The 13,952-nt window shown below is 38.9% G+C and overlaps 1 protein-coding gene and 1 pseudogene across 1 annotated transcript in view; one reads left to right on the top strand and one right to left on the bottom strand.

The window, feature by feature from the left end:
* The window catches only part of MTTP (microsomal triglyceride transfer protein), a 64,443-nt gene extending 62,634 nt beyond the window's left edge, over positions 1-1,809 (top strand). Inside the window, exon 18 of the mRNA XM_006893083.1 lies at positions 1,638-1,809. Coding sequence (XP_006893145.1) covers positions 1,638-1,809 — 172 coding nt within the window. The remainder of the gene's footprint in view (positions 1-1,637) is intronic.
* An 11,234-nt stretch (positions 1,810-13,043) lies between these two features.
* Positions 13,044-13,952, bottom strand: part of LOC102855660 — a 1,700-nt pseudogene continuing 791 nt past the window's right edge.

Consider the following 13,952-nt stretch of genomic DNA (forward strand, 5'->3'; position numbering starts at 1 on the left):
ATTCCACTTTAGTATTAAAACGGTAGCCACCCAGAGAAATAAACATGTTCTTTAAATAAAGAAAAGAGTAATTAATAAGCCCAAGAAAAGTTCTGTACAATGGTGCATAGTTCAAATCCACCAGCTGTTCTGCAGGAAAGAGATGGGCTATTTATAGCCTCTGAAAACCTTCCGGAGAGTCAACTATGAGCCATTTCTGACTCAACAGTATACAACAACGACAAGAAAAGTTAGTTTCTGTGATACAAAGACATTCTAATAATTTAGTTATGGAATTCTGGAGATAAATATCCTTTTCTAATCCAGAAGTAGTTTATCAGGGAAACAAGTGGATTTGCTTTACCAAGGGAGCTGACAAATTGTTTTAACCAGCAAAAGTAACTGTACATATTTACTGTGTCTTCACAATTGTATTCTGGTCAAAAATATAAAAACACATATAAGCAATGACAATCCATTTACAATGGTTTAAAGGCCCAGAAGAATTTACTGTTTCCAGAAAGTTCATAAAATCGACTTTGTTTAACTTGACTTTAAATCTTGGTTTAATCTTGAGAATCTGGGATGGATGGATGGATAGATAGATAAATAGATAGATAGATAGATAGATAGATAGATAGATAGATATGATAGAGATAGATATGATTTTTTTAAAGATTGCAGTAGTGTTCTTAATGTTCTAAAAAACATAAGTAATTTTCATGCAATTTCTTGTCATCTCATATACTCTACTTCCACTCTAGAACTAATTCTGATTTCAAGAGTATCCTTCGGATCTTGTAGTCAATTGTACTTCTTTGGAGCTGAAGGACAAACTGAATTCATTAGTTTTAGATTGCATTGACTCTTATCAACAGAAGGTGTAGAAGTTTGCTTAATATGCATTACATATCTCTGAAGGCAAGTTGTAGATTTAAAACAATAAGCCACTTTGTTTTACAGCCTTTCCTTTGACAAATAGGCCAGAACTGAATGTTTTCTTTATTTTCCTGACATTTCATAATCCATAGGATTATATAGCATACACGACAGGGATTTTTGTAAACATATTCACACATATAAATATTAATAAGATATGTTTTTCTAGCATAAGAGATTGCAGGCTGTAGTTAAAATAGTAAATCTTTATTAACTTATACTAATTGTATTTAGGAAATCCACTGAAAATATATTGAAAAACAAAAACTCCCAATGATCAAAATACAGTGAACACCAACCCAGATACATTGCTGTGTGGTTTAGTTGAACATTTCACTTGGGCCAGAATTCTGGGAATGTTTCCCTGTCAGCATTCTTCTCTTAAGTCCAGCTAGGAAAGGGAGTGTTCCCAAGGTGGGGCTACCGGAATTAGGGGTGGGAAACATAGCAAGGGGTACAAAACTTAAAAGCATCTCCAAAGAACTGAAAGGAATTCATTCTGCCTTTAACCTCTGATGTTCCAGGTATTTGAAATATTATCTGTTAGTATTTAAAAAAAAATAAAATGGGGAAATAACCTCTTTCTTGAGAATAGAAGCTAGCAATTTGTGGTACTTTTATCTTAAATTGCTTTGAAAATGAAGCTTCAGGATGCATTCCATTTGAATCACACAAACACCTTTAATTTTTTTTTTGCTTTTGTTATTTTTGTCACGCAGGCAATTTGAGACAAAGTATGAACGGCTGTCCACAGGCAAAGGTTATGTCTCTAGGAAAAGAAAAGAAAAGCTAATAGCAGGATCTGAATTCCCACTCCATCAAGAGAACTCTGATATGTGTAAGGTGGTATTTCCCCCGGAACCAGAAAATAATTCCAATGGCTGGTTTTGAACCTGACTGGTGATGTTTTGTTTGCATCTGTCTCCCTGGAAGGAATGCCAAGTGACACATCTAAGAACTAGCTCTGTGAGAGCATAGTGTTTACATATTTACTGTATTTAAGATTTTTATAAAAGCCTATAAAAAATCTCAAATGATGAAATTTGGGCCTATTCAATATACTAGGTAGAGCACCATTTGAGTCAACACAAGTGACTCCAGGAACACTGATAGTTTTCTTGTGCCAGTCTCAAACCCCATTTGGAACAGCAAGAATAGATTTAATCAAATAATAAAATTTTATTTGTTCAAAAAGAAATAATAAAAAAAAACCCACTCATGTAAACCCAATTTTGAGTCAACAATTTTCAACATGTATGTGAATACCTTTTTAAACCAAATGTTAAATGTGACTTGTTTTTTACTAAACATATTGACTGACGAGCAAAATAAAACAATACAAGCTATTTTTTTCTTTTCTTTTGAGGGGTTAAGAATAGCAGGCAAAAAAGTTAGCTTCAAGAACAAGTATTTATGTCTTCTGTTAGTTAATTCCATCAAAAATTGAGTCAGAAGGCATTCAGCAGTAAGGCATACAATTTTCTTTTTCTGCAGACATGTAGTCAAGTCTCTAGGAACAAGCCACTGAATTTAGCACTTGGGTGTCAGAGAAAACAGTTTCAGAAATTCCATTTGTCTTTTCTTGTCCTGGTTTGTTACTGTGATGTGGTCCACTACTCTTTATAAGGGATATCCCCAGGGACTTATCAGTTTATATCTGCTTTGCTTATTTGTGGGCAGACGCTCCAGTCTATTTGACTAAAATCTGCAGGGTAGTCATAATCACCAGGAAAATGTTATACTGCTTCAAGACACTGAAGGATTTGGATTTCTGATAAAGGGAAATGAGGGGGGAAAAGTCTTTCTTTGTACAAATTAAAGGAAGTGTGTCAAACTTTTTCAAATATTTATTTCTAAACTGGCATATGTGTTTATAGTAATAAATCCAATAATGGGTGCTCATATATTCATATGCATATACAATATAAAATTAAGATGGCACACTATTGGATGTGAATTAAAAACAAAATGTGATGAAATAAATACATGAAAATCCTACTTAGTTTGGTTTTTGTCTCTGATTAATATGAATATCACATTTCTCTTTTTCTACAACTTCTTGAAGCTACAGAAGCCACTCAGCTCTACAGAACAAGCCAGTTCCCTAGATGAAAGGTCAGAGCTCAGGGCCTTTTGGAAAATGGGTCACTGAAAATAGCAGCAACCAGGATTCTAAGGACCAGTGAACTTCAAAACAAGCTAGAACTCCATTTTCATCAAGTTCTGGACTGGCATATGTACTATTAAGATAGTGAAAAGGGAGGAGGAAGCAATAAAACCCCAATAAAATCAGAGTAACAGGGCAATCATAGGCAGTTCCATCATCTGCCTACCCAGTTAGTGGTGATAACTGATCAACTCAGACTGAAAACAACCCCACACATGCAAAGTGGAACTGCTTTAGAGGGTTTTCAAAACTGTGGCCTTTTGCCTATGGGTGGGTTCTAACCACTAGCTTTAAGATTAGAAAGTGCTACTTGTTTGTGCTACCTTATTCCGATTCAGAGAATTTAGAGAATAAAATCATACTAAACAGTTTCCACTTGTTTCAAAGGAATAAGAAACCAGAATTATACAACAAACTTTAGCTGCTTTATATAAAAGTGAAATAGTAATTTAAGTGGATGAAATATTTCACCTTTTGAAATGACACATTTCAAAAGAGCCAGAAATATCACATAAGCCTCACTTGCGATCCACAGCTCTGACTCCTTCTTTGTTATAGCTGGACATCCAAATCAGCTTTGTCTTCTGCAAAAGTATCTATTTGGGAACAGTGTAAATCTGCTGACCTTAGTCCATGGGCTAACCCTCTGCCAATCAGCTTCTTCCCTCATACCTTCCTTGTACCTTCAGGATCTAGTCTGAGCTTCCTCTGTGACATGCACTGTTTCTGGTCACTTGTTGGTGTTCTGCTGAAGATAATTTCTTCTTTGAACTTGACCATAAAACAATACTGTTAAAACTAAAACTTAGGAGTGTGTATTATGTACCAGATGTGTAATCACTAATGTTCACACAAACCATACTTATTATATAGAATTATTATCTAGCAATACAAGTCAGCATTTCTCAAGCTAAAGAACTGAAGAATAAATTCAAGCCACAAGTTGCAATGCTTAAGGATGTTATGAGCAGAATATTAAATAATTCATGAAACATTAAAGGAAGATGGAAAGAGTATACAGAGTCATTGTATCAAAAAGTATTGGCTGAAACAGAAAAATTTCAAGCAACAATATATAATCAAGAGTCAAAGTTGATGAAAGAGGAAGTTCAGGCTGTTCTGAAAGACTTGGAAAAAAAATAAAGCCCCTGTAATTGATGGACTTGACGTATTTCAGCCAACAGATGCTGTTCTGCATGTGCTAACCAAGTTGTGCCAAGAACTCTGGAGGACAACTACTTGGCCAACTGACAGGAAGAGATCCATATTTAAAAAAACATGACCCAACAGAGTGTGGAAATTACAGAACAGTATCACACACCAGCTAAATACTGCTGAAGATTATCCAGAAAAGACTTGAACAGTACATTGACAGAGAACTACCAGAAATACAAGCTGGGTTTAGAAGAGGTTGTGGCACAAGGGACATTATTGTCAATGTCAGATGGATCTTGGCAGGGAGCAGAGAATACCAGAAGAATTTCTATCTGTGTTTCATGTGTGGATCACAATAAATTGTGGCTAACCTTGAGGAAAATGGGAATCTCATAACATTTGATCGTGCTTATATGAAACATATACTTGGACAAAGAAGCAGTTGTCACAACAAAGCAAGGAAACACAGCATAGTTCAAAATCAGGAAGGTGTGTGTCAGGGATGCATACTATCCCCATAGCTTTCCAATCTGTATGCAGAACAGATCATTCGGGAGGCAGGGCTCTATGAGGAGTATGGGATCAAGATTGTAGGAAGACTCATTAACAACCTACGATATGCTAATGACACAACCTTGCTTGCAGAAGCTGAAGAAGACCTGAAGGACTTGCTGCAAAAAGTCAAGGACTGTAGTCTTCAATATGGATTGAAGCTCAACATTAAGAAGACAAAGATTCTCACCACTGAGCCAATTGGAGAAGAGATTGAGATTGTTAACAATTACAGTTTGCTTGGATCAAAAAATAACACTCTTAACACCATCAGGCAGGACATAAAAAAATGAATTGCACTGGAAAAATCTGCTTTCACAGACCTCTCCAGAGTGCTGCTGAGCACTGATGAGAGTCTAGATTCAAAGGTGCCCCTGATCCAGGCTATGGTCTTCTCAATTACTTGTTATGCTTCAGAGAGTTGGACAATGACTAAAGATGACAGAAGAAGAATAGATACCTTTGAGTTGTGGTGCGGGAGAAGAGTCCTGAACATACCATGGACTGCCAAGAAAACAAATAAATCTGTTTTGGAGAGGTTGAAACCAACTTTCTCCTTGGAGGCTGGGATTTTGAAGCTCTGCCTCACTGACTTTGGGCACATGACCAGGAGAAATCAATCAGTCCTTGGAGAAAGCATGGATGGACAGTACAGGATAGGAAGACCCCAGATGACATGGATTGATACAGTGACAGGGGCAATGGGGGTTCATGTATAGGAATTCGTGAGACTGGCTCAGGACAGGGAAAGGCTCAGAGTTGCTGTAATTAGGGTCACTGTACATCGCAGGTGACTCAATGGCACAGAACAACAATAGCATACTATGACAGGTTTGGAAACAGCAGTGGCATCCACTTCCAAAACAACATGCCTCCAGAAACTCTACAAACTTTGATAAATGTCAATAGCTGTGGAGGGACTTCAGGCCTTTTGTTCATAGGGTCACTATGATTCATGTTCGCCGCAATGACAATCAATAACAATAACAACCACTAATATATAAAATGAAGCATCGAGTAGTTTTCAATTTCTTGTGCTTAATTTTAAAAAGTTATCTCAAACAGATGCAATTAATGTATTTTACTCAACCCAATATATTAAAAATGCTATCTTATTAGCATACAGCCTATATAATCAATTGATGGGATTAGGGAGATGATCAGTTCTTTAAAATATGATGTATCTTTTGCATATATTTTTTAATCCTAAACTCACGTCTATTCCAATTCCTTGTGGCACAGTAGGACAAAGTAGAATTGCCCCATATAGTTTTTGAGGTTGTGCGTGCTTACAGAAGCAGACTTCCATTTCCACCCCTGCCCTGTACCCCCCAAGAGTATCTGGTGAGTTTGAATGATTGACATTTTGGATTATACCTTAGCACTTTAACAGCAACATCATCAGGACTCCTTAAAATTCAAACTCACTGTCACAAAGTCAAATTCTGACTCATAGTAACACCCACATTGGACTTCCAAAAGCTCAAACAGTCACTGGAGAAGATAGTCTACCTTTGTCTCATTGAGTTGTTTGTGCATTTGAACTTCCAGAGATGTGTAGCCTTTTGGTTAGCTGTGAAACTGCCACCAGAACTCCTTTTGATATATCCCAACTTGTTTTTTTTGTTTTGTTTTATTTTGGGTTTCTACTCAGTCCAAGTCTACATTGTTGTTGTTGTTATGTGCTGTCGAGTCACTTGTGACTCATAGTGACCCTATGTACAACAGCCCTAAACCGTGCTCTATCCTGTGCCAATCGCACTGCCTCTGACACACCCATCCCGATTACCCCAGTCACTGAATCAATCCACCTCAGAGAGGGTCTTCCCCTACTGCGCCATCCGTCCACTCTGCCCAGCATAATGTCCCTCTCCAAGGACCTGTCTCTCCTCACAACATGTCCAAAGTATGTCAGACGAAGCCCAGAATCCTTGCCTCCAAGGAGCAGCCTGGTTTAACCCTCTCCAGGATGAATTTGTTTGTTTTCTTGGCAGTCCATGGTACATTCAATACTCTTCTCCAGCACTACAGCTCAAAGGCATCAATTATCCTTCTATCCTTCCTTGTCATTGTCCAATTTTCTGATGCATAACTGGAAGAATTCTACATAGGATTGATTTTTTTTTCATTCAACCATTAATACATAATCTGTTTTATAACTTTAATTGCAATATCCACAATATAATCACATTCTTCTCACTTCCTTTCAGTAAACCTCTTTTCAATTAATCTTTCTATGCCAGCCCTTCCTGACTTGGGAAGAAGTAAAATGTTGGCATTTTGGCTATATATGGATGGTTATTTTAAGAAATGATTGCTTTCTTGGTCTTATTGGTTACCTTACAGGATTTTCTGTTGCTTAGCTGAAAGTTGAGAAATAGGGGTGAGTTTTGTCCCAGGTTCAAAGGATTCTCAAAAGTCATAGTCTCAGAAGTTCCACTAATCTTGATAAGATTATCTTTTCCATGTTTTGTTTGTTTGTTTTATCTGCATTTTCTCCTCCCCTATTTTGGATCTTCTACTGTGGTCAGTGGTGGTAGCTGGGCACCATCTAGTTCTTACTGTATCAGGATCATGGAAGTTGAGGTTTGCATGGTCCGTTGTTGTTGTTATGTGCCAGAGTCACTTGTGACTCATAACACCTATGTAGAACAGCTCTGAACTCTGCCCTATTTTGAGTCAACCCCATTGTCTCTGACACATCTACCCCCGTTACCTCAGTCACTGAGTCAATCCATCTCATCCAGGATATTCTTTGCCTGTGCTGTCTCTCCACACTCCTAAAAGCATGATGTTCCTCTCCAAAGACCAGTCCATCTTGCAACATGCCCAAAGTATGTCAGACAAAGCTTCAAAATCTTTGCCTCCAAGGAGCAGCCTTGTTTCTCCCCCTCGAAGGTAAGTATATTCAGTCATTATTCAGCTCTCTGATTGATAGCAAGTAATTGTGAAGACGCTGGTCTGGATCAGGTGCCGTTTAGTATCTAGACTGACATAATTTGTCATCAGTACCCTGGAGAGGTCCCTGAGAGCAGATTTTCTCAATGCAATTAATCTTTTTTATTTCCTGTCTGCTGGTACTAAGAGTATTAACTGTGAAGCCAAGAAATGAAAGCTGTTAACAATCTCAGTCTCTTCACAGTCTATCATGATGCTGCCAACCGGCCCAATGATGAAAATCTTTGTTTTCTTGATGTTGAGCTTCAATTCATATTGAAGGCTAAAGTCCTTGACCTTCTGCAGCAAATGACTCAGGTCCTACTCACTTTCAGCAAGCAAAATTGTGTCATCTGCATAATGGAGATTGTTGATGAGTCTTCCTCCAATCCTGATACCACATTCCTCCTTATAGAGCTCAGACTCTCAGATGACCTAGTCTGCATATAGATTGAAAAGGTATATTGTTGTTGTTAGGTGTCATTGAGTTGAGTAAGATCTCAAGTCGGATTGTTGTTGTTATGAGCTGTCAAGTTGCCTGCAACCAATAGCAACTCTATGTACAACAGCTCTGAATTCTGCCCTGTCCGGAGTGAGTCTTACTAATTTTGACACAACCTTTGTCCCAATTACTCTAACAATCCATCTCATCTGACGACTTCCTCTCTTGTGCTGTCCCTCCACCCTTCCAAGCATGATGTCCTTCTCCAAGAACCAGTCTCTCCTGACCACGTGCCCAAAGTATGTGAGACAGAGCTTCAAAATGCTAGCTTCCAAGGGGAAACTTCGTTTCACCCTCTCCAAAACAGACCTATTTGCTTGGCAGTTCATGGTGTGTTCGAGACTTCTCCAGCACTACCACTCAAAGGCATTGATTCTTCTTCTGTCTTCCTTAGTTATTCATTGTCCAACTCTCTGACACATAACAAGTAATTGTGAAGACTATGGGCTGGAAACTCCACAAACTGTCTTATAAATGTACAGAAATGATGTTAAATATAGAACAGAGTTCAGGTCTTTTGTGCAAAACTTACTCTGAATCATATTTGACTCAACAACACTTAACCACTGCTAAATGAGACTAGTACTATTATATCTGGAGGAATATTCTTCCACTTTGCACTCACTCTTTGTCAATGTGCAGTATGAAGTAACCTGGGTTTGCTGTGATGCTGAACCTTGTGCCATGGGGTTATTAATTACTATAATGGTTTCTTATTGTGGGAATTGTTTGGTGGAGCTCAACTTGTAAAACAGGTTTGGAAGCAGGAGTGGCATCCACTTCCTAAACCACATGTCTCTGGAAACTCTATGAACTTGGAGAAACAACAATAGTATAGAAAGGCATTAGGTCTTTTGTTCATAGAGTCACTATGAATCAACCATGACTCGATGGCAATCAACAACAACAACATGGGCTGGATTAAGAGCACCTTAACATCATTGCTTTGCAGCACTCTGGTCCATGGTAGCAGATTTTCCCAATGCAATTCATCTTTTGATTTCCTGACTGCTGGTGTTAAGAGTGTTATTTGTGGATCCGAGCAAGCTGTAATTGTTAACAACTTCAATCTCTTCTCCATGTATCATGGTTCTGCCAATTGGCCCAGTGGTTAGAATCTTTGTCTTCTTGATGTTGAGCTTCAATCCATATTGAAAATTCAAATCTTGACTTTCTGCAGCAAGTGCTTCAGATCTTCTTCAGTTTCAACAAATAAAGTTGTGTCACTTGCATAACATAGATTGTAGATGAGTCTTTTTCCAATCCTGATGCCACATTCCTCCTCATAAAGCCCTGCTTCCTAAATTATTTGTTCTGCTTATAGATTGAACAGGTATGGAGTCAGGATGCATTCTTGAGACACTCCTTTCTTGATTTTGGACCACTCTAATTGATGGAATATTTCCAGTATTCTAGAATGTTATCTGTGTTTCTTCCAGTTTTGCCCAACTAATTTCACCTTCTGTAAGAAGCAAGATTAACTTTGTTCTTGAACTTCATGTAAATAAAATGATACTCTCTGGGGTCTTTTGCATCTAACTCATTCACTCAACACATTATTATTATTATTATTATTATTATTATTATTATCATTATTAATTTTAATGAAAGTTTATAGAGACTTTGCATTTCCATTCATTCATTATTGCACTTTTCTCCCTGCCCACCCCTTCCCCCCACTCCCAGTTCGCTCTTCTCTTTGAAAAGTAAAAAAAAAATTCTTTCATTGTTATACAATCCCCACCCCCCAAGTCCACTCCACTATGCAGCCTTCATTCTTGGATCCTGTCATGACAATAATACCTTATATATCCCCTTTAAACAATTTACTCCCTTATCTTTTTCAATGCAGTATACATAATTCATCCCACCTTTCAGTTTCCCTCCAGCCCCAATGTCAGTCCAATTTTGCAACAGTAAAATAGTATTTGTCCTTTTATGACTGAGATATTTCACTCAGCATAATGTCCTCAAGGTCCACCCATTTTGTATATTACATGTCTTCCTTGTTTTCAATGCAGCATAGTATTCTATTGTGTGAATATACCAGAGCTTCTCTATCCATTTGTTTGTTAATGGGCACTTAGGTTGTTTTCAACTCTTTGCTATTGTGAACAAAGTAGAAATAAACATGGGTGTGCATATATCTGCTTGGGTGGTGGTTATGTTTTCTTTGGGTATATTCCCAGTAGGGGAATTGCTGGGTCAAATGGTATTTCTATTTGCAGCTTTTTGAGAAAGCGCCATACAACCTTCCATCGTGGTTGCACCATTTTACACTTTCACCAACCAGTTTCCCCACAACCTCGCCAGCATTTGTTGCTTGCTGTTCTGTTAAATTTTGCTATTCTGACTGGGGTGAGATGATATCTCACAGTTGTTTTGGTTTATTTTGAACTCTCATGTAATCTCTAGTTACCTTATGCTTGAATCGCAACCGTAGACAAAAATAAGAAATGCTTTAGACCTCAGTGAGCCAGTTAACTACTTAAAGTACTAGAAGGCATACAGTCTCGTTTTTAAGTCATTTTGGACCTTTTAGAGAGTTCTGGTGAAGATAGTCCATAGCGAGTCACATTCCTCTGATTTACTCTACCAGTGGCTCCAGGGGAGGAGGGGCAATCTCCTACCATGCTATTTATATCCTCAGAAACATGCTGGAGGGTCAGCTATTAGGCACTTCCAACTCAATAGCCATGAGAAAGTGTGCCGATTCTTTCTTTACTTCAAATTCTATTTGGAAAACAGAATGTGGACATGAACTGGTCTAACTTTTTAATTAAATATAAGAAATAATATCCAGAAAGTCTTTATAATTGATCAAGTGACTAGTATTGCCCTTAATAAATGGATAAGCCTTCTAAGCTAAAATATATTTCTTTTCAATTACCTGTGAAGAGTTTCTTAAAGTGAAGGACTTTGGTGAAGCGATTACTTTTTACCATTGATAATCCTAAGATAAACAGGAACAGGGTTACTTTCCTAATGTCATATTGTACTTATAAAGTACAAGCTAGTTATCTCTCCAGCCTACATTAGATAGTTCCAGGGTTAATATCACTTTGGAGGTTCCATTTCTTTTTTCTGTATGGTTATTTTATATATCACAGAAACTAGAAAATATTGAAGTACCTATTTTTTTAACATAGTACGTGTAGGGTCTACAAACTTAATTCTTCACATGGACTTATATATTAGTATACTATATTAGTGAAATTCATGGAACAACATATGAGCAAGAGCCTGTGGTGATGAAAGAAGAAGTTCAGGCTGCTTTGAAGAAAGTGGCAAAAAATAAGACCCCAGGAATAGACGGTATACCAATTGACATATTTCAGCTAACAAATGCTGCCCTGGATGTACTCACCAAGTTGTGCCAAGAAATCTGGAGAACAACCACTTGGCCAACTGACTGGAAGAGATCTATATTTGTACTCATTCCAAAGAAGGGTGACCAAACAGAGTGTGGAAACTACAGAACAATCATTGATTTCACATGCAAGCAAGATTCTACTGCAGATTATCCAAAAACGACTGGAACAGCACATCAGCAGAGAACTGCCAGAAGTCGAGGCTGGGTTTAGAAGGGATCATGGTACTAGGACATTGTAGCTGATGTTAGATGGATCTTAGCTGAAAGCAGGGAATACCAGAGGAATGTATGTCTGTGTTTCATTGCTTATGCAAAGGCATTTGACTGTGTGGGTCATAACAAAGTGTGCTGACTCTGAGAAGAATGGGAATCCCAGAACACTTGATCGTGCTAATGTGAAACCTATACTTGGATCAGGAGGTAGTCAGAGCAAGGGAGCACTGCATGGTTCAAAATTGGGAAGGCTGTGTGCCAGGGATACGTCCTATCTCCATACCTTTTCAATCTGTATGCAGAACAGATTATCCGGGAGGATGGGCTCTATGAGGAGAAATGTGGGGTCAAGATTGATGGAAGATCTATCAACAATCTGCGTTATGCAGATGACACAACCCTGCTTGCTGAAACTGAGGAGGACCTATCGTGGTTGCTGCTGAGGGTCAAAGACTGCAGCCTCCAATATGGATTGAGGCTCAATGTCAAGAAGACAAAGATTCTCACCACTGGGCCAATTGGAAGCGTCAGAATGGATGATGAAGAGATTGAGATTGTTCATAGCTTTAGTTTGCTTGGCTTCAAGGTCGACACTCTTGGCATCAGTAGCCTGGAAATTAAAAGGTGTATTGCCATGGGAAAGTCTGCTGTTAGGGACCTCTCCAAAGTAATGAAGAGCAATGGTGTCTCTCTGGAGACTAAGGTGCGTCTGATACAGGCCATGGTCTTTGCAATCACTTGTTATGCATCAGAGAGTTGGACAATGACCAAGGAGGATAGAAGGAGAATTGACGCCTTTGAGCTGTGGTGCTGGAGAAGAGTATTGAGAATACCATGGACTGCTAGGAAAACAAACAGATTCATCCTGGAAAAGGTTAAACAGGGTGGCTCCTTGGAGGCAAGGTTCCTGAGGCTCAGTCTAACATACTTTGGACATGTTGTAAGGAGAGACCGATCCTTAGAGAAAGACATCATGCTTGGGAGGGTGGAGGGACAGCACAGGAGGGGAAGACCCTCTGTGAGGTGAATTGATTCAGTGACTGGGGTAATCGGGATGGGAGTGTCAGACAGTGCGATTGGCACAGGACAGAGCGGAGTTTAGGGCTGTTGTACATAGGGTCGCTATGGGTCGCAAGCGACTTGGCACATAACAACAACAACATATTAGTGCAATAATTTATATTTACATTACTGCATCTTAAAAAAAATTTAAATGGTTTATCTATTTATTTCATGGATTTTTCCCATGGAGTCAGGCAGAGTTGACATAAGTTTTGTTTGTCAAAGCTGCTTGTAGAAGAGGGCAGAGTTTGGATTGGGCTTCTGGGGTGAGCCAGCTGAAACTTTCTCCTCAAAGCCCAGGTCATTACTGGGGTTAGTCCGGATGTTGTTTCCATGTTTTCTTTATTGGTAAGTGGGTTTCCACCTGGGCTTCTCTCTACAATGATCTTTCTAAGTATTTTCCTTAGATCTACCTGGCTTTTTCCAGCAGTTATTAAAACATTTGTAACTTGAGTTGATAACACATTGGAGTTCGGTTTCACGGTAACATGCTGCAGGTCAGAGAAGGTAGTAACTAGGGGACTCAGTGCCTTCTGTGATGATATAAGCTTTTTCCTTTCGTGAACATTTTGTGTTTTCTCTAATTTTATGGTCAGTAGCTCTTTAACTGTTGTCTGCGTGGGCCCTTCTCTTTTTAATGGTCCAGCCTGAAGTGATTGAGTGCATTTAGTTTTTCTGAGCAGCAAAGGTGCCTTCGGTGGTGGAGGAGGAGGTAGTGGCAGAGGAGGGGGAGGAAGAGGAGGTGGAGGGGAGGAAGATAGCTGGCTGGTGGGGGCAGAGACGGAGGAAGTACAGCTGGGGCTTCTCCAGGGTTGGTTAGTGGACAGATGGTTACATTTTTAAGGTTACCACTCAAGTGACCTATGCAACCACAGCTTGGGCAAGGATTTTCTGAAATGGTCTTCAGTGCTTCTTGAAGTTTACAGAACTCACCGCAAAACCATTGTTTTCAACTATGAAGTTCTTGGAGGCAGACACAGGATGGGAAAAACGGTATCTTTCAAAACTTTTTTTTGGGGGGGGTTCTCATTCATTCATTGTTGCACTGTTTTCTCTACCCTCCTCCCCAGTTC

The sequence above is a fragment of the Elephantulus edwardii genome, unplaced genomic scaffold (assembly GCF_000299155.1).
Source record: "Elephantulus edwardii isolate Elephantulus edwardi_28Jun2011 unplaced genomic scaffold, EleEdw1.0 scaffold00122, whole genome shotgun sequence".
Classification (NCBI taxonomy): Eukaryota; Metazoa; Chordata; class Mammalia; order Macroscelidea; family Macroscelididae; genus Elephantulus; species Elephantulus edwardii.